The 27,591-nt window shown below is 42.1% G+C and overlaps 1 protein-coding gene and 1 pseudogene across 1 annotated transcript in view; both read right to left on the minus strand.

The window, feature by feature from the left end:
• The window catches only part of LOC132820283 (FERM and PDZ domain-containing protein 1-like), a 58,855-nt gene extending 52,647 nt beyond the window's left edge, over positions 1-6,208 (minus strand). The window contains exon 1 of the mRNA XM_060832308.1: positions 6,147-6,208. Coding sequence (XP_060688291.1) covers positions 6,147-6,208 — 62 coding nt within the window. The remainder of the gene's footprint in view (positions 1-6,146) is intronic.
• Positions 1-27,591, minus strand: part of LOC132820027 (sodium- and chloride-dependent neutral and basic amino acid transporter B(0+)-like) — a 640,602-nt pseudogene that overhangs the window by 517,741 nt on the left and 95,270 nt on the right.

The raw sequence follows: 27,591 nt of genomic DNA on the forward strand, positions 1-27,591 counted from the left end.
AAAGTGCAACCCACCCATACCCCTACATTTACCCCTTACCTAACACTACGGGAATTTAGCATGACCAATTCACCTGACCCGCACATCTTTGGACTGTGGGAGGAAACCGGAGAAAACCCACGCAGACACGGGGAGAACGTGCAAACTCCACACAGTCAGTCGCCTGAGTCGGGAATTGAACCCGGGTCTCTGGCGCTGTGAGGCAGCAGTGCTAACCACTGTACCACCGTGCCGCCCACGTGCCAGACCCCGTGTCGGGTCTTTAACTTTTGTGAGGAGTTGGTGAAACGTGTTTACCGGTTTGTGGGCCACTAAGATTCCTAGGGGTCTGAGTAGTCAGGTAGTCATTTCAAAAGGGCTTTTTCCCAGTGGAGGGAACGGATGCAGAGACTGTCCACCGGGGGGTGGGGGGGGGTGGGGTGGTGGGAACGGGCTTTTTTATTCATTTCTGGGACATGGATGTCACTGGCTGGCTAACATTTATTGCCTGTCCCTAGTTGCCCTTGACAAGGTGGGCAGGAAGATATCTTCTTGAACCATTGCAGTCCATGTGCTGTGGGTAGACCCACAATACCCTCACGGAGGGAATTTCAGGATTCTGACTCAGCATAGTGAAGGAACGGCAATATATTTCCAGTCAGGATGGTGAGTGGCTTGAAGGGGGACTTAGTCAATGGTATTCCCATGTATCTGCTGCTCTTGTCCTTCTGAGTGGAAATGGTCGTAGGATTGGAAGGTGCTGTCTGAGGATCGTCGGTGAATTGCTGCAGTGCATAATGAAGATAGTACACACTGTTGTCAGTGATGGAGGGAGTGGATGTTTGGTTGCAAAAACATAATTGAAGCCCCAATTAGGGGTCATTTTGCTGGTGGTGAGGCAATCGCCCCCGATGCAGGGGGAAAGCCAGTTAAATGGTGGCAGCATCTCAACAACAGCTCAACGTTCAGGACTGATAGCTCAGGGAGGGAGCTGCAAGCAGTTCCAGCAGCTGCAATGATCGTCTTGCAAGGGTTGCACCTCCAACTCTCAGCTCCTGATTTTATCTATTTTTTCAAACTTCCCTGGCTGAGCTCCCAAGGTCTTGTACCTCAGCAGCACCCACCTCTCTCTCTCTCTCTCTCATTGAGATTATTAAGCTCTTTGACTGGGCCAGCAGCATCAGCTTCCCTCATTGATAGTGGGCCTGTGGGCAACTCGTGATGAGTATCTAACCAATGGAATCAAGGTCCGTCTTACAACTCCTTTCATCATGCATCAAACATCAGGTGGATAGATAAGCCTACAAGAACAAGTCCCACATGATTCAGGACTTTCTATTGAGCTCACTGCCCCCTATCACATCAAATTGCATCTTCTAATGTTCTTTAAATGTCATTCCCCTCAGTCAATCTACACGATCCACCAGCAAGGTCCACTCAATGCTGCTTGCCTCCCTTCCCTATTGCTCCAAAAGTCTCAACAGTTCTACTCCCTCACTTCAAACAGAAAAATTGATTCCTACCAACGCCTCAACACCGCAGTATCAACCTTGCCTTTCTCTTCCAGCCCCTTTACGGTGCCAAGGTGTGAAGATTATCATTGCATTTTTAATTTGGGTTTTGATTTGGGTTTCTTTTTCCACTAGAAGTTGCAACTTGATACAGCAGGGAGTGGTGACCAGAAGACTGTAAGATACAGGAGCAGATTTAGGTAATTCAGCCCATTGAGTCTGCACTGCCACTCAATCATGGCTGATATATTTCTCAACCCCATTCTCCTGCCTTCTCCCCAGAATCCATGATCTCCTTCCCAATCATGAAACTATCTATCTCTTTCTTAAAGACACACAATGGTTTAGCTTCCACAGTCTTCTGTAGCAATGAGTTCCCCAGATTCACCACTCTCTGGCTGAAGAAATTCCTCTTCATCTCAGTTCTAAAGGGTCATCCTTTCACTCTGAAACTGTGCCCTCAGGTCTTCGTCTCTCCTACTGGTGGAAGCATCTTCTCCACATCCACTTTATCCAGGCCCCTCAGTACTCTGTAAATTTCAGTCAGATCCCCCCTCATTCTTCTAAATTCCATCAAGTACAGGCCCAGAGTCCTCAGCCACTCACCACACAACAAGCCTTTGTCCCTGGGATCATTCTTGTAAACAACCTCTGGCTCCCACTCCAATGCCAGCATATTCTTCCTTAGATATGAGGCTCAAAACCGCTCCTAATATTCCAAACACAGTCTGACCAGAGCCTCATAGAGTCTCACCTCTGCTCTTACAGTCTCAAGCCTGCTCTGCCATTCAATAGGATCATGCCTTATCTGACATTCTTCATGTTCCACTTTCCAGCTCTTTTCCCGTAACCCTTGATTCCCCAACTGAACAAGAATCTAGCTGTCTCAGCCTTAAGTACACAGAAGGACTCTGCTCCAAATAGCTCACTGTGCAAGAAATTCCAAAGACTCACAAACCCCTGAAAGAAGAAATTACTCCTTACATCAGTCTTAAATTGGTGCCTTTAATTCTGAGACTATGCCCTTTGCCCCTAGATGTTCCCGTGAGGGGAAACATCCTCTCTGCATTTACCCTGACAAGTCCATTAAAAATCTAAAATGTTTCAATGAGATCACCTCTCATTCTTTTAAACTCCTGGGAGTAGAGTACCAACCTGTTTAACTATGGTTTGTAAGATAATCCACCCATTTCAGGGATCCTGGTGAACCCAGGAGAGCTTGATAGAAAGTTGAGAAGATTGTGGATTTGTTCTTGATACTGTATCCATCTTGTAGACGTTTGGGGCACAGCAAAAGATCACATGGGCTTGTCTCTGGATTGACGTTAAATATAATCACCACTATCCCTGCTCAGGACTTTTTGTCACACCTCAGGTCAAAGGAGACATCTCATGAACACAACTGAGGATGTCAATCCGGGTGTTCCCCAACAGGAAACCCAGGATGAATCAGGACATACAGAACCTGATAAAAACCAGGTGTGAGGCCTTCAGATCAGGAGACCCACTCAAATATAAGGAATTCAAGTATGACTTCCGCAGAGCTATTAAGACAGGACCAATACCGACCCAAACTAGAGACCCAGACTGACACCTGGAGACTATGGCAAGGACTGAATGACATCACAAGTTCTAAAAAGAGTCAGTGCAAGATAGCTGACAATGATACATCCCTCCCAGATCATCTCAACACCTTCTATCCTCGCTTTGAGCAGAATTTCAGCAGAGAGGTAACACCTAATATGACAAGTCCTGACGACAGTCACTGCATCAGAGGTCAGATCAGTTTTCCTTCACGTGAATCCAAGGAAAGTGATGGGACCAGACAGAGTACCAGAATGTGCATTCATGTGCAGATCAACTGGCAGAGGTCTTCTCGGACATCTTCAACCTCTCTCTGCAGCAGGCCACTGTCCCTGCCTGTTTCAAGAGGGCCAACATCACCCCTGTGTCTAAGAAGGCTCATGCAGTATGTCTCAATGACCACCACCCAGTGGCCCTAACTTCGGTGGTCATGAAGTGCTTTGAAAGGCTGGTCATGGCATTAATCAAATCCAGCCTCCCCACTGCTCTTGACCCACTCCAATTTGCTTATTGGACCAACAGATCCATGTCAGATGCCATATCACTTGCCCTTCACTCCTCCCTAGAACATCTTGACACCAAGAACTGCTATGTAAGAATCCTACTCATTGACGACAGTTCAGCCTTCAACACTATTATCCCCTCGATTACTAAACTTACTGACTTGGACTAAGCCCCACTCTCTGCAACTGGATCCTCAATTTCCTGACCCACAGGGCACAATCAGTGAAGACTGGGGGCAATATTTCATCCTCACTAACACTCATCACTGGAGCCCCCCAGGGGCACGTACTCAGCCCCCTACTATATTCACTGTATAACCATGACTGCATCGCCAAATACCAGACTAATGCCATTTACAAGTTCGCTGATGACACCATCATAGTCGGTCAAATCTCAGATGGTGACGAAACAGACTACAGACGGGAAGTGGAAGACCTGGAAAAATGATGCACTGAGAACAACCTAGCTCTCAATGTCGGCAAAACCAAGGAACTCATTATTGACTTTCGGCAGGATATTACTCATCCTTTTATAGGATCACCATCAAAAGCAATCTGTCTGGATGTATCACTATCTGGTCTGGTAGCTGTACCATTCAAGATCAGAGACGGTTACAGAGAGTGGTGAACTGAGCCCGACACTCACAAAGGCCAACCTCCCATCTGTAGAATCCATCTACCTGGCCCACTGTCAAGGAAAGGCCAGCAGCATTCTCAAAGATCCATCCCAACCTGGCAATGTTTTTCTACAATCTCTGCCATCGGGGAGAAGGTACAGAAGCCTGAACAAATGCACCAGCCAGTTTTGGAACAGTTTCTATCCTACTGTTGTTAGAATACTGAATGGACTCACAAACTCTTGACATTCACCTGTATCTGTATTTTTGTTTTTGCTGCTGTTTACCTATTATTTACTTATCTATGCTACTTAACTCTGTGATCTGCCTGTATTGCTCGCAAGACAAAGCTTTTTACTGTGCCTCGGTACACATGGCAATAACTTAAATTCAATTCAATTCAATTACTCTCTTTTAAAGAGACACATTCATAGCATTTGCCTCAAATGAGTCCGGACTGTTTTGTTCATCAGAAGAATTATGAATGGAACTGAACCGTGCAATCATGGGTGAACATCCCTACTCCTGACATTAAGATGGAGGGAAGGTTATTGTGGAAGGAGGTGAAAATGGCCGAGTCTAGGACACTTCCCCAACTCCCCCCTCGATCCCAAACCTCCAACATCTGCTCCCATTTAACAGTTCTTCGGAGTTAAAATTCAGCTGGATTTGTTGGATACAGTAGAGTTTATATCCCAAGGAGATTGGGAGGCCAGCAGGACTTGAAATGCAAACATTGAGGTTCAAGATGGTTTACATATTCACTAATGGCACCCAATTACTATCATTTTAAACTCACAAATATTGGAATACAAATATTCTTATACCAAGATGGTAAGAACAGAAATATTTGAACTTATACAGCATGACTCACCGTGTCCCAAAATGTTTATAGTGAATGAATTACTTTGGAAATGTAGTCACGTAAGTGCAGAGAAATGCAGCATCCAATTTCTGCACAAAAAGATCCCACCAGGAGCAATAACTTAAATGGACAATTATGATGTTGGTTGAGAGGTAAACATTGACTGAGACACTGGGTGTACTCCCCATTCTTGTTTGAAAAGTGATTCTGCATCTTTTACTGCCAGCAGACAGAGATCAGTTCAATGTCTCAAGTCACAAATGGCACCTCAGACAATTTAGCACCCTTTCAGTGCTGCAGTGAAGTGTCAGCCTCGATGATGAGCTCAAATCCCTGGAGTGGGGAATATTGAACCTAAAATCTGATGACTCAGCAGCATCTAGTGCTCAGATATTACAGCTACATTGTACCCTTTGACACATCAAAAGTGGATATGAGAAGCAAACAAAGAAATTTACAAGATTAAGTACCATTACATGTTGTGAAACAAAAAATTATGATAATGTAAATGCTCTTACACAGATGGCATATAGATAAAATCTATACAATATTGATAGGTCACAAAGATTTAAAGGTACACAGTGTTGGGATCCATTATTAAGGTTAGGTAGTGTAAGAAACTTTATTGTTAGGTAGTGCTCACGTAAGGTAGTCTTCGCAAGTCTGGAACTTGTTAGCTTCACTAGACAACAGTAAGCCATTATGTTACACTAAGAACAGACTGAAAAGCTGATGGCATAGCCTGAAGAGGCCCCAGGGAGGGTGAGAGATAACAGGACATTAGAGCCGTGTCTAGATACACGTAGCTCAAACTGAGGTAATAGAACGTTATCAGGCGAGACCCAATCACATACGAAAATTCTGCGTTTTACCAAATAAGGATGTAACTCTGGAATGTGAGAGAACAAAAGGATAGACAAATTTAAAAAATAGTCAGAACGCCTTCTCCAGCAAGCCTGATACCTTGCTGTAACTCGATTCTCTCTCGAATAAAGCAGTCTGTTTCTTAGAATCTGACCCGGTGTCTCATTCCTCCGAAACGAACACGGGGACGGTAGAACCGTCTTAACAGATGGTGACCCCGGACGTGCGGAGGGAACGGAGACACGCTTGTTGGCAGGAGTTGAGAGCCGCCGGGCGGCCGGCCATTCTGAACTGGGTACGGGGACGCCCTTTGCATAAATGTCTCCAGTAGACATTGACCACTCTAAATTAGTAGCTGTTCCGACGTCTCGAATACCTTTGCCAACCTAAATTGCAGACGTGAGTAGACGACAGAGAATCGCTTGTTCTAAGTGCGAGTCCTTTAGGTGTGTTGGTCGTCCTGGAAAAGCCGGAGGTATTGGACACGGTGAGTTTCTTTTTTATTTGTTGCTTTCTATAGTGAGAAGAGTGAGTCCTCCAGGTGTGCGTTGAAACACCCCTGCAATTTCAAAAGTCCTGGAGATGGTGAGTGTTATATTTTTTGGTCTCTTATCGTTAGAGAAGTGAATCCTCTAGGTGTGCGTTGAAACAGCCCTGCAATTTTAAAGTCCTAGAGTGGATGAATTCTCCAGGTGTGCGTTGAAACACCCCTGCAATTCCAAAAGTCCTAGAGACAGTGAGTTATTTATTTTTGATCTCTTATGGTTATAAAAGTGCATCCTCTAGGTGTGCATTGAAACAGCCCTGCAATTTTAAATTCCTGGAGACGCTGAGGCATATGTTTATAGTCTCCTATCGTTAGACAAGTGAACCGTCTAGGTGTGCGTTGGAACATCACTGCAGATTGAAAGTCCTGGAATCGGTGAGTACTATTTTTTCATTCACTTTCTCTCCTGGTGGTGAGTCGGTGATTTCTCCAGGTGTGCGTGGCAACAACTTTGCAATTTCAAAATCCTGGAGGTAGGAGGCGATGCGATTGTGTATTACGGACCGCACGGCTCCCGGAACGGAAGTTGGGTCGGGGGATAGTGTAAGACGCGGGTACTGGGGTTACGGGAGTATAAACCCACGCGCTGACGGACTTGGGGACTGGGAAGCTTCCGCTGCGCTGACATAATAACGGACGTAACGGTACGAGGGGACGGCGTATTACCTAACGGGACGGTTAGACAGGGTGGTTGACGGGATTTTTATAACAGTCAGAGACAGACACAGAGTTCCGGACAGAGCGACTGTGTGTGTGTGAGAGGGAGTCTGTTTATGAGAAAGATAGAGTCTCTGAGTGTGTAAAAATCTGTGTGTGTGTGTGTGTGTGTGTGTGTAAGTATTTCTGTGTTTGTAAAGGTCTGTGGGAGAGAACAGAGAGAGAGAGAGAGAGAGAGAGACAGTGCGAGACACTAACAAAGGACTGCTCGGCCAGCAGACAGTTTAACACTTTGTGTTCCGGCTTAAATTCATCTGCTTGTTAGTGAATGAATGTCTGAGTGCTATCACCTAGAGCTTGAGTCCCTGGATTTTTTTTTGAATGTGATTTTTTATGAATGCTTAACATGATTTTTTCAGGTTGGAGATTTTATTGAGATTGAGTGGAGATGGGAAAGATTAGTTGGTAACTGATATTGATATAACTGATATAATAATCTGAGTGGGTCTGTGGAATTAGGAAATTGTGTGTCATATCCCAAGGAGAGAGAGAATGCGAATGCTGCTGAGCACTAGCAGACCGTGTCTGTGAGAGAGATAGATAGAGAGAGTAGGGCAGCACGTTTGAAGTAAACATTTCGGGAATACAGCCTGCAAAGACTTTAACCCTTCGTGAACTGATTCAGATGCATCTGTTTGTTTGGTGATTATTTTCTTGGTTTTGTTTCTAGAGCCTGAGTTCCGGGACTGCTGTTTAAAGTGATTTCTTTTTATGTGAGCTTAACATGATTTTTTAAGGCTAATAACTTCTGTTCTTTTATGAGTCATGACTCCCTAACTACTTTTCTTACTAACCTCGTTTATTTTTACATAAAAGCAATATATGAAGGACAGTCGAAGTTTCGTTCGACAGTGGGTAGTTGTAAAAAACGAAAGTTTCCATGGTTATTATCTGTGACCTTGGATTCGACCATTGTGCATGCGTTAGAAGTTTTTAACTTGAATTGACAAATTGTTGTAAGACAGCTCTGATTATTTTTACGACCTAAAGTATTGTAATTGAGAAATGATTGGTCAGGAGTACATAAGAAAACTAATTTTGGATCTAAATTAGGGTAGTAAATCTGGACGATTACTGTGGATTTCAAAATTGGGAACTGTATGCATTTTACATTTTAAATATTAAACACTGAATAAATGGACGTAAATATATAAATATGTTTACAAGTTAGGAACAGGCCTTAAAGTTAGTCAAGCATGAATTGATAAATTGGTGTTTGAGCATATGGGAAGATAGGAACATTGGAAAATTTCTTAAAAGAAAGAAACAGGGAAGAACATAACGACTTGTCCCCTTCGGGAAGTGTTGATAGGGGATAAGGAGATTGGGTTTGTGTGTGACCCCTCACCAGTGGGGAGGTCGGAACATTTAAAGGGAAATGACGGTCCTGGTTGAGAATCCGATAGGATTGTCAGAACAAATTAATTTATTTTTGAGGCCCACTCTGTATTTGTGGGCTGAGTTAATGTCTATTTTGAATATACTATTTACTGCGGGAGAAAGGAGACCTATATGGGGATGCTGGATAGGGAAAGATACGGAAGATAGAAGGGTGAAGTGGGATAAATCCATTAAATGAATTGTTAGGAGGGGCACAGAAAGTGGTTGTAAAGAGAGAAAGGACGAGTGACAGGAGCAGAACGCGTAAATGATGGTAGCTGCGGTTGATGAGGTAATTAGGAGAAGAATGCAGCCAAAAGTGAGCAACCGGAGCAGCGAGTGATAGCATGTAGGGCAGAGAAGAAAGGGAGTAGGGAGAGACATGGAGGAGCATTTGATAGAGAGTTTGAGCGACAGGGGCAGAGACGAAGGTCTCCACAGGCAGGATGCCATTATTGTGGAAAGATAGGGCATTTTGGGCGGGAGTGTCCTGATCTATAAAGGGCAGAAAGAGCCATTCCGCTTATGATTTTGATAACGACAGGGAGGGGAACAACAACTGGCATCATTTCTGAGCAGTCAGGGGTTAAAAAACCCAGTCATAGATTGGCTGAATAGCACACTCGGTAGATGGGGAACTGTGCTGGGACAGCTGGCCCTTGGTTTATGCATCTCTGTTGCTATCTTTATTACCTGTGGTTGTTGTTGTATACCATGTATCAGGACGCTTGTGACACGAACGATCGACCATGCCCTGACGGGAAAGGATAACCCCCCACCCGCATACCAGGCAGCGGTGCTGGAGGAGCCTGTGATGGGGGCACCCCATGGGAAGATTACGGGATCGGTATCAGAGGGAATGGAGGCGGCACGGTGGCACAGTGGTTAGCACTGCTGCCTCACAGCGCCAGGGACCTGGGTTCAATTCCCGCCTCAGGCGACTGTCTGTGTGGAGTTTGCACATTCTCCCCGTGTCTGCGTGGGTTTCCTCCGGGTGCTCCGGTTTCCTCCCACAGTCCAAAGATGTGCGGGTCAGGTGAATTGGCCATGCTAAATTGCCCATAGTGTTAGGTTAGGGGTATGGGTGGATTGCGCTTTGGCGGGTCGGTGTGGACTTGTTGGGCCGAAGGGCCTGTTTCCACACTGTAAGTAATCTAATCTAATCTAATCTAATCTAATATGCCTGAGAGAGAAACGCGGGACAACTTATGATTTTACTTTATAACTGTATCTCTCATTTCTAATCCTTCCCATATTAGGGCCTCAGAATGTGAGGGCTGAGGTGCAGAGACCCCCTAGTTGTGTATTTTTTTTTTCTTTCCCGTTCAAATTGACAACAGGTAAATTTGTGCTTTTATGCTGCAGTTAGAGATTGTGAAGTGCTATATGCCTCGAGACTCAAGAGACTATTGTTCACTCAAGAGATTCCTAGCCATCATCTGGTATTCCTAAATGGCTTCGATTGGTCTCGACGGCCACGGTTCACAATGATAAGCCAGTTACCACTGCCCGTGTCCGTACTTGACAGCTGTAAAATGGATGTGGGTTTTTATTGGTCAAGTGAAGGTGACTGGTTAGCCAATGACAGGTAAGATTCCTCGAGCGAGGGACAACCTAAGACAGGCACAGTCGTGCATTGACCTTCAGAATAATGGCCTGTGGTCATGTGGTTTTAACAGATGCCTGGCTTTTGTATCCGTGTCAGGAATCTGGTCAAGTTTCTGGCTTGCAAAGCAGCTTGATATAAGGAAAATCGTGGACCCAGCGGTTTGACATTGTATTCACTGTATTTTTGACAAAGGAAAATGCCAGTTTTGTGGCATCTTCCAGAACCGACTTAACGACAAACCTTTGGGAAGGAAGGAGAGCTCATTGAATCCTATTACAAAAAAGATTTGACACTATGTCAGTAGTTTGATGTCATGGTATAATACGACCGATTTTACTGGGAGGTTGTACAATTGGGTGTTCTTTGGACAGCAGACCTTCATTCTGCAGGCGCCCTAACTTATCCATTTTGTGTTTTCCTCTGGTTCTCTTCGCTTTTGTTATCATACTCAGTAATCGTTTTGTTGGTTTTGAGATAGCTTTTTGTAGATGTTTACGACTTTTGAGTGCTTATGTCTGTTATGTATTATTTCACTGCATCTCGTGCCTTAACGATTGTATGCGAACTGGAGAGGCGCCTAGAGTAGGGATTTTTTGCGACGCGGATTGCTTTGTGAGGTTGTATGCTGCTTAGGGACTCCTATCCCCTATAACTATGTCTCCCTAGAGTCAGACAAGCCGGGTTAAGCTAATTGGTCGGTCTTGCAAAGGAGCGACGGAGGGGCGCTCACCGACCGTCCGGGTCCTGACTGCTGCGCGCGAACTGCTGTATTTTGTGTGGCCTCTTTCGAGGCCAAGGGAGGGAGTGTTGGGATCCATTATTAAGGTTAGGTAGTGTAAGAAACTTTATTGTTAGGTAGTGCTCACGTAAGGTAGTATTAGCAAGTCTGGAACTTGTTAGCTTCACTAGACAACAGTAAGCCATTATGTTACACTAAGAACAGACTGAAAAGCTGATGGCATAGCCTGAAGAGGCCCCAGGGAGGGTGAGAGATAACAGGACATTAGAGCCGTGTCTAGATACACGTAGCTCAAACTGAGGTAATAGAACGTTATCAGGCGAGACCCAATCACATACGAAAATTCTGCGTTTTACCAAATAAGGATGTAACTCTGGAATGTGAGAGAACAAAAGGATAGACAAATTTAAAAAATAGTCAGAACGCCTTCTCCAGCAAGCCTGATACCTTGCTGTAACTCGATTCTGTCTCGAATAGAGCAGTCTGTTTCTTAGAATCTGACCCAGTGTCTCATTCCTCCGAAACGAACACGGGGACGGTAGAACCGTCTTAACAACAGGCACAGCAATTGTACTGGCAATGGAAACAGCTCTGTAATGAAGCTCAAGTCCTGAACCTGCCCCCACAGGTCACAACAGTCATTCATTGTTATTTCTATGGGGAACTCTTAATTAATCTGGAGATGGGAATACTTCGAATTAAGGATGGCAGCAGGTTTGCGATTCTGGGAGGTCAGTTAGAGGCATTGGAGCTGCAGCTTGCAACTGAGTAAGACACAGACAACACTTCAAGAGGGGGGTCTCTTACAACTTACAAAAAAAAACCTGCCTTACAGTTAGAATTAAGTTAATTGTTATGCAGGTCTCTACTGTAGGGTGGAAAGGGGTGGGAACAAGATATAAAATGTAAATGATTTTATCCACAGTTGCAGATAAATGAATAAAATGTAAATACTCACATTTGTAAAATTTCAATAAAAATGTAAACAAAGCACTATAGATAAGTGTAAGATGTAAACTGTGAATGAATTACACTATAGTATAAGGAGAATACATGGATCAATTTCTACTTCATTGTGAATAATCTATGAAACAGAATGAATTATTTTACAGATGGGAATTAATTGAATGATGTCCTTCATTGGTTGGATTAAAAATTGAATGGATTCTTCTACAGAAGGGAAGAGAATATTGCAAAAAATGTGAAGTTGTTTTCCAGAGATGGGCTGAAAATATGTTGCTGGAAAAGCGCAGCAGGTCAGGCAACATCCAAGGAACAGGAGATTCGACGTTTCGGGCATAAGCCCTGGAAGAAGGGCTTATGCCCGAAACGTCGAATCTCCTGTTCCTTGGATGCTGCCTGACCTGCTGCGCTTTTCCAGCAACACATTTTCAGCTTTAAAATGTGTTACCAATGATCACAGATTACTTGTATATTAAACAAATGGAACCATTTTCTATTGATAATATTAGTCATGTTATCAATTTTTTTCTCAACATGATGTCCATAGTGCCTTTACTCCAGATGAAGCCAGCTACATTGGCAAAGCCTACTGCGTGGGTTATAGCTCTGACATCATCTTGAGGAAACAAGGTGAAATGGTGTGATGTAGCACAAATTACATTAGTCATGGCTTTAATATGTGTGGGCTGAGGATTGGGAGATCTCACATAGATTCCCAGAGGACAATTGAAAGTAGCCAGTTGCATAAAACTTTAGGATGATGACCTCTGGGACAGGATGGCCACTCCCTTCTTCAGGTAGTAGGTCACAAACCAGCAAATTCTAACAAGGTGGGCCAGAGCATTTTCGTTCACAGTGGCACTGTGTCTTGCTGCACTGGAGGAGATGACAGTGGAGCCAAATACTCAAGTCCCCTCTACAGCTTCGGGACCTTTTGCTGTGAATTGTTCACATGGAGGCTGTTCATCAGCCACTGGAGGTTACTGCTGTTCCTGAGCTTGCTATTGCATTTGTATCTCCTCAATGTTTCTGCTCCTTCACTACACCACAGTCACAGTGATAGTGATTGTTTGAACCGGTGTGGGGAATCCAAGAAACGAGACTGCTCCTTGGTAATGTTAGCATTTGTATCACACATAAATAGCAGCTTGCATTATCCTCAACAGTGAGATATGGAGGACTCCAACAGGGAAGGACCCTGGATGCCTGTTCATGGGCCTTTGACATAGTGGATATTATTCTGATGCACACATCATGTGACACATCATGCAAATGCAGTAAGAGATTGTAAGTGCAACATGATTAATGAGACCTTGTCCCACCTCCATTCTATCATTCCGATATCTTTAACCTGTACTGTGTAAGTGGCTGAATGATGCAATAGACCCTTGAAAGGCCTCAAATTGCTCCAAAGTAGAGAATGAACAATTACTCCATTAGTCCAGGTTGGTGTCAGCAACTTTTCGTCTCCATTGCTCATTTGTCATTCAATCTTATTGTAACAATTATATTATTTTCTACTAGTTTACAGATGTATGTAATCATGCCCACACATTTTCATGGAAACTAGAGCTGTAAACTAATCAATGAAATTTCAAGTGCAAATTGTCCCTTTTTCCCAAGTGGGGTGAAAGTAGAACTATCCCACATGAACTGTAAAAGAAATTGCCATTTTCAGTCAGGATGTAACTAAATTAAAACCTTTCAACAAGGACAAGCAGTTCATGAACTGGCAGAATTTGTTTATGTGGCAAAATAATTTATGGAATAAAAGATTCCAGAAATCTGTGAGGGTAAAATATAATGTTGGAAACAATAGAACGCAAACAATTTTGGAGAATGTCAAAAAGATTGTTCTGAGGAAAAAGTTAACAGGCAGTAGTACAAAACAAATCACATGAGAAATTTGAAATGTGATCTATCAAAGTTAAAGGCAGGAATGGAATGGGAATGTTGCATGGATAGAAAGTGCCATAGCATACACCCAAGATTTACTAAGTTTTGAATTGGGAGAAACTTAGAACTCACTCTAAATAAAAAGTCAAACAAAACATTTTATTTTGAGAGTTTTTTGCAAATCAAATGCAAGAATGATAAGTTATCCAACTATTAAAATACAATTAATTGCTCATGGCTTTCAAACAATGCAAGCAAAGTGAATGTTACTTCTGAGCAATATTACACCTTAGTCTTCAATTAGTCTTCAAAGAAAATAAGGAAAAAGTAACAGGCATTCAGGTGCAGGCATACCAGTGAAAGTACTTGCCACAATCACATATAAGACACTGAGTTCACATACTCATGTATTGTTGTGTCAAAAGAGAGCCTACCCATGTATGATCTGAATGGCCTGCGAGAAAGTTGTTTCTATTAAAAGAGTACACATAGTGAAGGCTCAAAGTGATATAGGGCCTTGAACCACAAATAGGAATACAAGGATTATTTTGAGGATTAAGTGGTTTGTTAGAATTGATAAACAAAGTTTCCTAGTGATATTGTCTTACAGGGATATGATAAATGATATTATACATGATAAATATAAAAGAAGATAAAATAGAGAACTTATAGGACAATAAAGAAAGTAAATTAAACAGTGATTGTTAATGCAAATACTTTTGTTTGATAAATGGAAAAGGCATTTGTGTTAGTTATTTTTGGAGAAAATGTTCTTGACTTACTTAATAGACTCAAGCATTATTTTTGTGTTCAATCTTCATTCAAATTTTTTCTTCATTCTCCATTCTTTTTCTTTGTACATTAAACATTACCAGACAGAACATTTGGATATCTTTACATAACTCAGCTGTAGCACTTTGGAGTTTAAATCAGAGGATTGTGGATCCAAGTTACCCTTCAGGGATTTAGGCTTACATTTCAGTCTGTTAATGAAGGATCAGAGTACCTAATGATGTGTTACTTATTACAAGAGGCATTGAACTAGGCTATATCAACCTGATCTGGTGGACATAAAAGATTGCATTACATTATTAAAAACAGAGTTCTCCGTAGTGTCCTAAATTAACTGGTTGTTATCTAATTATTATTTACAGGTCCTTGCTGTTCAGAATTTAAATTGTTTATGATCATCATAGAGACCAAAACTTTGTAAAAATAAATATTGGGTGAAACTTGACCAGCTCCATGTGGTGTGGCTTATGGCAAGCTGAGCGGTCCAGTCAATTGGGATTTTCGGCTAAGCCAATCTTGTCAGTTGAGATCACCTCACTGCACTTTGTTTGCTTTTTTCAAATATTCTTGCTAGACAGCAGCAAATACCCAACTGATGATCGCTATAGTTAGTTAAGTGGCTGGTTAACAGATCAACTTATCACGAGTTGTGATCTTACCAGACAAACTATCTGTCAGAAAAAGTCAACAAGGAGACCAGAATGGACTCTTGGCCGGTTCAATATAACTGCTTTCTCCAGGAGATCCATGCTGGCCACAGACAAACTAGAAAGTAGAGCCAGATCCACAATCACCAGCTGCACATACCCGTCCCACTGCTGATAAAAGCACGTTACTTTCAAGCAGGCATTGCCACCATCCTGGCATCTTCCAACACACTGGTACTGTGCCCTGCAAGGCCACATTGTTCCAGAAGTGCCCACCAGCAACTTGCAGTGAATGGCTGTATTGGGCAGAGAGAACACACAGGCAAAGGAACCCATTCCATGGGCTTTACCAGGCTGTCTACCAGGGCTGTTCCCTTGTTCCCTCAGTGTGTATTTCATGGTGCCTATTTGAACTGTCCTCTGTATGCAGACTTTGCTTGCCCTGCCAGGGGTTGGCTGGCACAGTCAGACAATCAGGCAGATGGATATGATGTAGGGTATATGCCCAACAAGGATGTGTGCCATATCACATTGGAACCTGTACCACATGGCCTCAGTGTTTGCACCAAACAAACTGAAATGGTAGCAAGCAGTGCGCATGCTACAAAGTCATGGGGGAGTAGTCCACAGAGAGGTCCAAGAGGACACTTGTCAGTCAGGGGTCTCAGCACAGATAGTCAAGGGCAGCCTCCCATTCTAGCCCTGGGTTTAGTCACACACTGGTGCATGGTCAGGGTGGTGTTGCACAGAGGCATGTGCCTCTGTGCTCCAGGGATAGGGTCAGTCTTTTGTCTCCATAGGGATCAGTCCAGTAGGAGAGTACTGTCATGATTAGGGATATGTGTGTCAAACAGCCAGAGATGTGGGTAGGCCAGGACCCATGCTGCCAGGTCTGGTCGCTCAAGAGAGTGGGCCACAGTCAGCCAGCTGTCTCCATTCACAGGAATTAAGGAGGACGGGTCGAGTGAAGAGTAGGCTGGGATGTGGGCGCGAGTTTTAATCCCATGGACAGAGCTTGGATAATGACTTGGAAAAGTGTGAAGCCTGTGGGGGTTAAGGGAATGGCATTTAGAGAGGAGAGCTTTATATTGAGGGTCTCAACAGCATTTTGGTATTGATGCTGAGGACCACTCACTGTCATGTTAATCATGATGCAAATGGATGGCACGTAATACTGAGGAGAACTGCTGCCATATGCAGGATAAGTGAGTGGACTTGTGAAGGAGGAAGCTGAACTCTAACCATTCACTGGGCCTTCATTGGGGAACAATATTCTCCTTCGACACATGAAATACTGGTCATGCAAGGATGTAGTATGCCAATGCACTTTCCTACAACATTCACTGTCTGGGTTGTACTTCCCGAAACTCACTGTAATAAGCACTGCTACCCATATAGTCAGCCAAAATATGGGCAATGACGAGGAGGAGGTCTAAAATGCTGAAATGAGCTGCTATTATGTACACAGATTGCTAGATCTGCTTCCACAATGTACTTGATGATCATCACAGACCCGCAACCACTGCACCTGCTTAATGGCAAAGTGATACTCTGGAGCACTATTTACTATCTACAGCCAGGATAAAGACAGGAACAACTACATGAATGGTGAAACGCAAAGGTTTATGAATTTACATACTATTGAATATGAAATGAATTTGAAAAATGAGCAATGATAGCAGTGAATCATTGGCGTTTCTGCATTTCCCCTGAGTCCTGATTGCCTGCCTGCCAACCCTCCCAATACAAATGTACAAGGTCCCTCATCACCCAGGCCACAAGGTCATCTCCTGCCAGGGGCTCAGCAAGTGCCTGGTCTCTGGCAGATCTCCTACTATAAATGGCCTGGGCATTTCTTCCTTTACCATGGGGCAGAGTTGCACATGTGTGACCTCATCGAGCCCAGTGTTATGTCATCATCCTGGAGTAGGGGGAGTGAAGTGTCCAGGAGGTAGTGCAGAAGATGGTCCCTCCATGCTCCCATGATGATCTTGGGACAATGGGGATCCCTTCTCTGTGGGAAATGTTTCCGTCTGTATGGGATAAAGGGGGAAGGTATTGCAGCCACTGGTTAGTCGTGTCTTCTCTGTTCCTGTCTTCTCCTGCTCAGAGCTGAAAATGTGTTGCTGGTTAAAGCGCAGCAGGTCAGGCAGCATCCAAGGAACAGGAAATTCGATGTTTCGGGCATAAGCCCTTCATCAGGAAGGTCAGGAGTGCTTTTCTCAAGAGTGGATGATGTCAGTCCACTGTGTTATGGGGTATCTTCTCCTGTAAAGGCATAAAGGGGGAAAACAAGTAAGGCACAAGAGAGGGAACAATATTGAGATGTTCCAAGGGATCGAGGAAGCAGAGCCGAGGGCATGTTACATTAGTGATATAAAAGGATGAGAGAAATGATTTCAAATGAAGGTAAGTGTTGTATACAACAGAAGGGGTGCCACAGCATGAGCATTGGTGGGAGATGAATGCAGTGGCTTTGAAAGGTTTGAGGTAGCAGAGAGCACTCACTCTGATGGAGTAGAGAAGATCATTGACCTTCTCACCCTGGAAGTAGTATTGATCCAATGACCATCTTCAACCTGGCTGGCATGGTGAGATGGCGTTCTTCTGGGATGTGGACTCCACTCCTCTCCACTGCCCCATCCTCAACAATCCCCAGCTGCCTCTCTGAGAACTGTGGTGTCAGCTAACCCTTCTCTGTCATCTCTCCTGATGCCTAACCCTGCTGAACAGTGTTTGAAAGATGCAGCAGCCTCAAGGAATGCTGAGTGGTGATTTTCTCCATGAACTGAGATAGAGATAGGGCAGGGACAGGACATGATTCTCACCAGGAGGATTCCAATGACAATTGAAGTGACAAGTTTCGCAAGTTACAGTGAGAAAGCTCACTCAGCATCACAGTGAGAATTGTTCCACCAAACTCGCTGGCAACTTGCATAAGCCAAAAAATGCATAATATTCAGCCTTTTCCCAATGACCAACAGAAATCACTGCACAATCAGATTTCACATTTTAAATTATTTTCAGTAAGAAACTAAAATCAATACCAACTAAATATTATTTTGTTAGCAACTCGGACACTCAAGTAAGGTTTCTTACACTATTAGCTAATTAAGACAGCTGAAAACCATTCCATATTTAAGTTATGCCACAACCTCAATATATAATGCAGTCTTGTAGATAAAATCCAATCCCTTCCAGCAGCTGCTTCTTTCTCCCTTCCACATTGCAGAGTGTCTTTCAACGTTTTTTTGTAAATTGCTTCACTCAGTCTTCAAGCATTTCCAGTAGCAAGGTACCCTTTGGAAATTCATGGTTCCTAAATCTCCACTTTGGCGATCACAACTGCCTTTGCCTTCAACTTTTCCCAACCTAATTTCTCACTGCCATCTGATGCCTGAATCTAGGAGTCTGTATCTAGACTATTACCCCTCTTTTGTATCAATAGCATTTGATTTGTTATGGATTTCCAACTGGGCCCATGTGTCCTGACAATCAAATCACATCCTGACAGCTTTCAAAATAATTACCAGCATCTCTTCAGGACATTTGTTTTCATTCAAATTTAACGGGACATTTTAAAGTCTTGCATTCATAATAGCTGCTATGTTTCTTATATTAAAGTGATGACATCAGACATACATCATTGATTTGATTTGATTTATTGTTATTTGACAGTAAAGAACTATAAAACAGACAAAGATGCTGAAAGACCAAATATAACTCTAACAAGTAAAGAAAACAGGATGTAAAAAAATTGTGTTATTTGTGTTTTCACGTAAACTCATATATTTATGTTTAGTCAATAAACAATGATAAAACAAATTTCAAATAATCAATTTTGTCAATGTCGTTAATTAGCAAAATTACTCCCAAGTTTGAAAAGAGGTAATTCCAATTGTACATGATGTTCTAACTTCCAAAAACGCTTGTGAAATGTTTACTTTGTTAAGTGACCACCAAGCTCTTATGATCATATTTTAATTCAAAGAATCAAAATGCCATCCACAGCGAAAGCAGGGCTTCAATATAGTGCATTGATTTTTAGTGTTCATCTGTACAATATTAAATGTTGAAAGTCATGCAAAAGTAGGTTTCTTTCCACATTTCATCAGAGAATCCCCAAAGCGTGGAAGGAGGCTGTATCACCCCTCCACAGATCATCCCACCCCTATTCCTGTCATTCTGCATTTCCAATGGCTAATCTACCTAGTCTGCACACTATGGGCAATCTGCACATCTTTGGACTGTGGGAGAAAACCCATACAAACACAAAGAGAACAAACCCAGACACCTGACACTATGAAGCAGCAGTGCTAACCACTGAGCCACAATGCAGCCCATGAAGACTGATACATTTCTGGCCACTGAATTACTTGTCATGCAGAAATGACTTGCCAGTGTCTGACAGAGAAGTAGTCTAAAAGCCCACTGCAGTTTGTAGCCCCATCACCAAGTTGCATTTATCTTCAAAACGGAGCTGAAAGTTTGCTAGTTTTACAGAAATTACCAGTAACCCAGCATCTTTGGTTGAGGCAAATCAATCAATGTCACAGTTCCAACAATGAAGTGGAGTTGATCATCAAAGTCAAACTCATATCTGACAGTGTGAGATGTTGAGAGAGCTAATGGAAATGAAACAGAATGCCCAGGCTGAAAGAGAAAGAAGACAGATAGGTTAATTAAGGTATTTAGGAAGGAAGAAGAAACATGTTGCACTTCTCAGTATTTCTGGCCCAACTCACTTTTTAAAAACACATACTGGTGTTAAGGGAAAACATATTCTTTCCAATAAAACCAATGAAGCAATCCAACTTGTTGAATTATCAGCTATAGTGATTGTTGGTTTAGTTATATAGTATTCTAAGAAATTATGAACATGCACAATTTACATTAAACACAATTTTTGTAAACAGAGAGGGAGTGTACTACACGCAAGATCTGAGCATGTTGTTATATTTTCCTCTCTGTTGTTAGGGAGTTATAAATATAGTTATTTCAATAACAAAATCTGTTCCTGGGTGGAATGTGAGTAATGCTGGCATGATCCATATTTTGTGCTTGAGAAGATAATAAGTCACCATCTTGAATTCTACTATCCACTTAGCTTAGTTACAGTCAAAGCACTGTTGGACATGGAGTTCAAGGATTTTGGTGTAGGCATAATGATGAGTCAAATTGACATGCAACTTGGAAGATAACTTGAAGGTAGTGGTGCATCTGCCTTTTCTCTTTTAAATGGTAGAAAACACAGGGTTAGAAAGTACTGTCAAAAAAACCTTAACGTGCTGCTCCAGTGCAACTTGGTGATGGTACATGCTGAAGTCGTGATATTCTGTTCGTGAAGGGACTGAATGTTTAAGGTAATGGATGTGGTTCTGATCAGATGGGCTGTTTTGTCCTCGATGTTATTGAGCTTCCTGAGTTTTATGGAGTTTCACTCATGTAGATAAGTGAGTGTATTCTATTGCGTACTTGAATGATGCCTCTTAGTGGTGAAGAAGTCCAGATGAAGCTCAAGTTTTGTGTGGAATCGAACCATAATGAGTGAGTTATAATCTTTACAACTGTATCCAAGTGAAACCTTCTGCTGTTGGAACTGTGGTGGACCATAGTTCTGCTTGCGTCATTGCTCCCCAGCTCTGTTCTGAAGAAGAGTCATATTTAACCTTTAATGTTCTGAATCAATCTGATTTAACACAATGACAGTGCGACACAACACAATGGAATATGTCCTCGGTGTGAAAAGGGAACTGTGTCTCTACTCAGACTATTCAGTGCAATACAATCATGAACAGATGTGTCATGATAGATAGATCAGCAAAGACAAAGTAAAGTAGATTTCTCCCTTAAATTGGTTGTCTCAACAAAAACAGAAATTGGTGGAGAAACTTATCTGGTCTGACAGCTTGATGAAGGGCTCTGGCCCGAAACGTCGAATTTCCTGTTCCTTGGATGCTGCCTGACCTGCTGTGCTTTAACCAGCAACACATTTTCAGCTTCTGTGAAGAGACAAACAGAGTTAATGTTTTGAGTTGAAACTTATGATTTCCATAACTCACAATTCTTTGTTTTATTTTGATTTTCTCAATGACTGCTGCAAGTCCAATTAAACATGTTTATCCTTCCATACTCAGCCAGTTCAGTGAAGGGACTGAATGTTTAAGGTTCTGATCAGATGGGCTGTTTTGTCCTCGATGTTATTCAAAATCTCCATCCAGATCACACTTTGTGCACTTGCCAAGATATTGATGAACAAAGAGACCTTGGAGTGTGGGTTCCTCTAAAGTAGAGTCAGAGGTAGAAACAGGATTTCAAAGAAGGTATTTAGGGTGTGTTTGCCTTTATTGATCAGTGCATTGAGCGTAGGAGTTGGGAGGTCATGCTGAGGTTGTACAGGTCATTGGATGGCCATTACTAGAATACTGCATTTGATTCTGGTCTCCCTGCTATAGGAAAGATGATGTGAAACCTGTAAGGGTTCAGAAATGATGTACAAGGATTTTGCCCGGGTTGGAGTGTTTGATCTATAGGGAGAGATTGAATAAGCTCGGGCTATTTTCCCTGGAGTGTCAGAGGCTGAGGGGTTGACCTTATAGGGGTTTATAAAATCATGAGGGACATAGATAGGATGAATAGCCAAGGTCTTTTCTCCAGGGTAGCAGAGTACAAAACTAGAGGGCATAGGTTTAAGGTGAGAGGGGAAAAATTTAAAAGGGACTAAAGAGTAACTTTTTCATGCAGAGGATGGTGCATGTTTGGAATGAGCTGCCAGACGAAGTGGCAGAGGCTGGCGCAATTACAACATTTAGAAGGCATCTGGATGGATACATGAATAGGAAGGCTTTCAAGTGATATGGGTCAAACGCTGGCCAATGCTAGATTAACTTAGGATGTCTGGTCGGCATGGACGAGTTGGACAGAAGGTTGTGGAACCCAATGACTCTATTATCTTTGCTGTGTGTAGACTATTTATTGCACTGCATTAGCAGTTTAGAATAACTGCACAACTAGCATATATGCAATCATCAAAAAAAGGATGTTGATTGTACATGGATTGTTTGTTAGCTATGTGCTATATTCTGTGCAGCTGCAAACCCATACAGTTTAGAGGGACCATTCTTAGCTATCACCAGTGTTACCCAAATGGTTTTCAATGTGAAGGAGTATGGCGGTAATCAGGAGAAGGTTTCCTTTCCCAATAATGAGTTAATGTCGTGAGACTTCATGGAGTTTAGATTCAAGGTTTAGGACTCCCAGAAACACTGTCCCAACAGTGTATTACAGTGTTACCATTTCAAATTTAGATTAGATTAGACTTACAGTGTGGAAACAGGCCCTTCGGCCCAACAAGTCCACACGTACCCCTATTTCCCCTTACGGGGCAATTTATCATGGCCAATTCACTGTGGACTGTTGCAAACTCCACACAGTCAGTCCTGAGTCGAATTGAACAGTGTGAGGCAGCAGTGCTAACCATCGTGCACCATGCCGCCCATTTCTGCTGGATCTGTCCTATATTCTGCAGTGGTTTAAAGTAGTGGAATGGTTTGCTCAGCTATTTCAGAGGGCCCTTACAAATCTACCACTGTGTTGTGGGTCTGGGTCACATCTAGGCCAGACCTGGTAAGTTATCTCCCTTAAGGGTATCTCTGATTGAGTTGGGTTTTACAAATTTCATATCGCTTCATTTGTACTATTTCTGCTAAAAGCTTTTTCTCCAAATTTACTTATTTAACTGAATTCAATTCACAGTGTTAGAGTGAAATTTCAATGCAAGTCTTCAAATTATTAGTCCATGATTTTGGATTATGAGTACAAGAACAAAGCTGCAAAACTATTGTACATCTCCTTTACTCACTACTGAGCCCTCCGACATATATTTTTAGTTCTAGTGTTAGTAATTCTTCCATCAGTCATTTCTTAAGCTTCATCTCTGATGAGGAAAAGAATATATCACAACATGATTTTCAGCCTACACTCATTGATTGTTGTCATAATATTATTTCCTCTTGGATACATCTATTGCTGAAAACCTCTCATATAGATGCTATACTATACTACCTCATCTACATTCACAATATTTCAGGAGGGTCGGTGTGAACTTGTACTATCATGCAGGAAAAGCTGGTCCAAACTCAGAGTCTGCAGGAAAAGAGCAGAGTGCTGTTTTTGAATACAATGACTCCAGTGGGGGATGCTGACAAGTATAAGTCACCCAACACTGGAAATTTTGAGATGAAAAATTACATACAACAGGGAATTTGGGAAATTTCCCTTCATTTGCAGAGGAGCCCAAATGCTCAGGACTGGCCGTGGAACCACCTTTGAGTGATCTGGCACTACATCCACAGCTGAACATAGGCCAGAACCCAGACTGATGTTTACATATCATTCTGACTGACAGATATGTAATCCCTGCATTGACTATGGTCCAATCGTTGGACGTCAAAGACTCTGATCTCTGGACTTCAGTAGGAGTGAAGACCTAACTGGCTCTGATCAACCTCCTGGACTGAGATTGGCCATACTTTTTGACTGACTGTGGTTTTTCCCCCTGACAAGCCACAGTTCCCTTTCATCCCACTAAGTATGATGCCCTTGGACTTTGAGACATGGCCATTTGGTTGAAGCACATACAGTGTGTTTGTGGTGTAAACTGCTGGCACGTTCTGTAGTTGTAACATTGGCTTGGTGTGGTTTCATACAGCACCATGCTTACCCCTTTGACCGACCAGTGCTCTGAATCATAATAAGCTGCATGCTTTTCCCACTCTGCTAAAAAAAAATGCAAGCTAGACAGTGTGACAAATTCAAGTCAATGCAAAATGAGTTAGCATCAAGAAATTAAACTAAGGGCTACAAGGTTCCTTGTGTGAAGATGCATGAGGTGCGTGCATGTCCTTGTGCACAAAGCAATCTGGCAGAAACATACACAGTCCTTACTGTCCCTGAACCTGAGCTCCAAAATGAAATCGTGAAGGGCTGAAGGGTACTGTGAGTTGGTCTGAAAACAGCATGATGCTGTGGTGAGGCTGATGGTTTGATTTTGCTGACTTAAATCTAAGATGGGTAGAAGAGTACAGTGACATTGGAGTCTGCAGGAAAGTCGTGTGAAGACAGAATTGTCTGACAGTCCGGAGAAGCTGATGGTGAGCTTCTGTCATCAAGTAAATGCTTTGATTTTCGTGTCAGGAATTGGCATCATCTTGTTTCTTGGGAAAGGACAGGATTGAGAGCCTCATAGAAAGGAGATGAGATCAACTAATGTGTGCAAATTCATTAAAGTCATCATATCCATGCATTAGTGAGCTTCCAAACTCCCCATTTAAGCATTAAGGGAAATATCTTGACACCAAGAATCAAACTATTTTATTTTGCTGTATTTTCCCAACTTCCTTGCAATTGCCCAATCAACTCAAGGGAGTGAAAATTTCTGTCCTTAGATCAGGTTATGTTCATGAACAACCTCACCACACATGTGCAGCAACTCAAGTTTGCAGCACCATGTCAGTACAAAGTGAAGTAATATCACATCCACAACAAAAATGGTTCTGCCCATGTTTTCACACTGCAGGTTGGTGCGGTGTGGAACATAGTCTTTAGCAGTTTAGCAGAGTAGACCAGCTGCAGATAGTAACAAGGAAGTGGTGGCCATGCAGCTACAATCTTGCAAATGCAACTAGTCAATCTGTACCTGTATTATGGAGGGAAGTATGACAGCCTGCGTAATCAGGTCAACAATATCTCGTGACTAAATGGATATTGTTCACATACAGTGAACCTCACTGTATCCAAAAGAATCTTTGATAGATACCAAAGCTACAGCTGAATTGGCTGTGGATAAATCAGAATTTACATGCATTCCATACTCAGCGCTAGAAATTTAAGACTGAGATAGATTGGTTCTTGAGTACCAAGGGGATCAATGATTACAGGGAGAAAGCAGGAGAACACGGTTGAGAAATTTATCAGCCATGATAGAATGGCAGAGCAGACTCAATGGGCTGAATGGCCTAATTTCTGCTCCCATGTCTTATGGTTTTATGGTCTTAAATGCTTCCATTAAACAATGTATCTGTACTTGCATGGGTGATATTGACCACACGTGCACTGGTGCATTGTATCTTATTCATTGTCACCAGTAAAAGCCAACACTAGGCCCATTTGCAAATGCACAGAGGACCATTTTGATAGTCATCTTTGCACTTTGGCCATATACTGTGTACTTGAAGTAAACAATAGTCTTGTAATATGTCTACACATAGCTGTGATTTCCACTTGCATCCTTCTGGTACTGAACTTTACATTATATATTAAAAAGTAAAATTGATATAAGCAATATAGACAAAATGCTTTGCTAAACAGCTTATTCTATATTACTTGATTGCACCTTTAATTCATACAGAAGGTGTTTGGATTTTTTTTTCCCAGTCTGTGCTCAAAGTAAAAATGATTTTAGTGAAAGAGTGAGTGGATTCGACACTAATTGCTAACCTTTTTGAAATGGTTTTAAATCCAATTTAAACCGATGGGATGAAAGTATCTTGGCTGTGAAAGATCTACATAAAATGAATCTGAAACTCTCAGTCCAGACTTACTGTGTCATCACCACAAACTGACAACTTCAATTCACAAGAACACGGGTTGGTGTTGGAAATGAAAAAAATGTCACACTGATGCAAACATATCATGGAGTTTAAATACATTGGTGGAACTTCAGACATGGCGGTTTGCTCCTCCATACAAACTGAAAATGCTAGAAACATTCAATAGGCCTATCAATGTTTAAGAAAAGCAAAGTTGGGATAGCATTTGAATGCAAACTCCTTGCAAGTTCCATTTTGCCAATAATTTTAGGTACACTTCAGAGATCATTGTAGCAGCTTAATTTTTACAGTTCCTCACAACCGCAGATTCTAATTCCAACTCTCCCGGTTTGGATGTTTCAACAAACTAATCACTTTTGTACTTGGAGATACTTATTTCCTGAACTTTCCATATATTCCTTTAAGGAGATAAAACAAAACTTGCTTTTTTACCTCAGTTATCTGTCTTACAATCTACCATAACAACTTTTAATTTCTGGTTTTCTGAATCAAAATTACCGTGATCACTCTGAACTGGAAGCTAGCTAATAGTCTTTTGTTTTCAGCCAACTGTTTTAAAAAAAACAGTATAAAACAATTTCCCATCAATTAACAACATGGATCTAGTCAGAACACATGACACCAGGTTAAAGTCCAACAGGTTTTATTTGAAATCATAAAGCGTTTGGAGCACTGCTCCTTTGACAGGTGATCTGACGAAGGAGCAACACACCGAAAGATTATGATTTTCAAATAAACCTGTTGGACTATAACTGGTGTCATGCAACTTCTGACTTTGTCCACCCTAGTACAACACTTGCACCTCCACATCATAACATAGATTTGCAGCCACTTGCTTTGTGAGCAATATTAGATTAGGTCACTGTTTCAGATGAACTTTTTGAACTTGATTTCATTTAAGAAAATCCTTCACAGATTTAGCTATCATACATTTTGTCACTACTTTGAAATCCAAACTGCAATGAAGATATGAATATATAGGGAATCACAACTCACACACCATATCAATATTTAAGGTGATCAGAATCTTTAACAACTTTTTGCACCTTATAGCCTGACAAAGCAGCACAACATACCTGAACACAACTTCAAAGTAATGTACCTCAGCAAATGGTGCTCTCTGATACAGCCATGACAATTCATTGAATTGTATTTAAACAGAATCGTCAACTTCTGTGCATTGGCAGAATTACATTGCCTAGCAATATGCAAAATCATCATGCTCTCAAAATCCACCTCGCAGTGACAGAGAAACCAGTCTCCATCTCACTGTGGGCCACAGTTCATGAGATTCAAATCTCAGCTACAGTTGCAGTACAAACACACATGATACAATCAAATCATTAACAATCTGCAAGGAAATGACTTTTGGAGTGAAATAAAAGCCAAATATTCTGTAGATTCTGGAATGTTCCTGCAGATTGGGTGGAGGTAATTGTCATACCACTATCTAAGAAAGGAGTGCAAGAGATAAAACCAGGAAGTACACACCTGTTGGGCCTGACGTCAGTAACAAGAAGATGCCAGAATTTATTAAAATGATGTATTAAGTGGACACTTAGAGAACAATAAGCATAATTTGGACCCAGTCCACATGGATCTGAAAATGTGAAATCATGTATGAACAAACTTGGAATTTTAGAACATGTTCCGAAGAAATTTGGTAAAGGAAAGTTGATGGACATAGTTAACTGGATTTTCAGAAGGCCTTTTGATAAGGGTTTCACAGGAGATGATATAGTAAAATTAAATATAGCATAGGAGGTAA

Source organism: Hemiscyllium ocellatum, chromosome 11 (genome assembly GCF_020745735.1).
Source record: "Hemiscyllium ocellatum isolate sHemOce1 chromosome 11, sHemOce1.pat.X.cur, whole genome shotgun sequence".
Lineage (NCBI taxonomy): Eukaryota > Metazoa > Chordata > Chondrichthyes > Orectolobiformes > Hemiscylliidae > Hemiscyllium > Hemiscyllium ocellatum.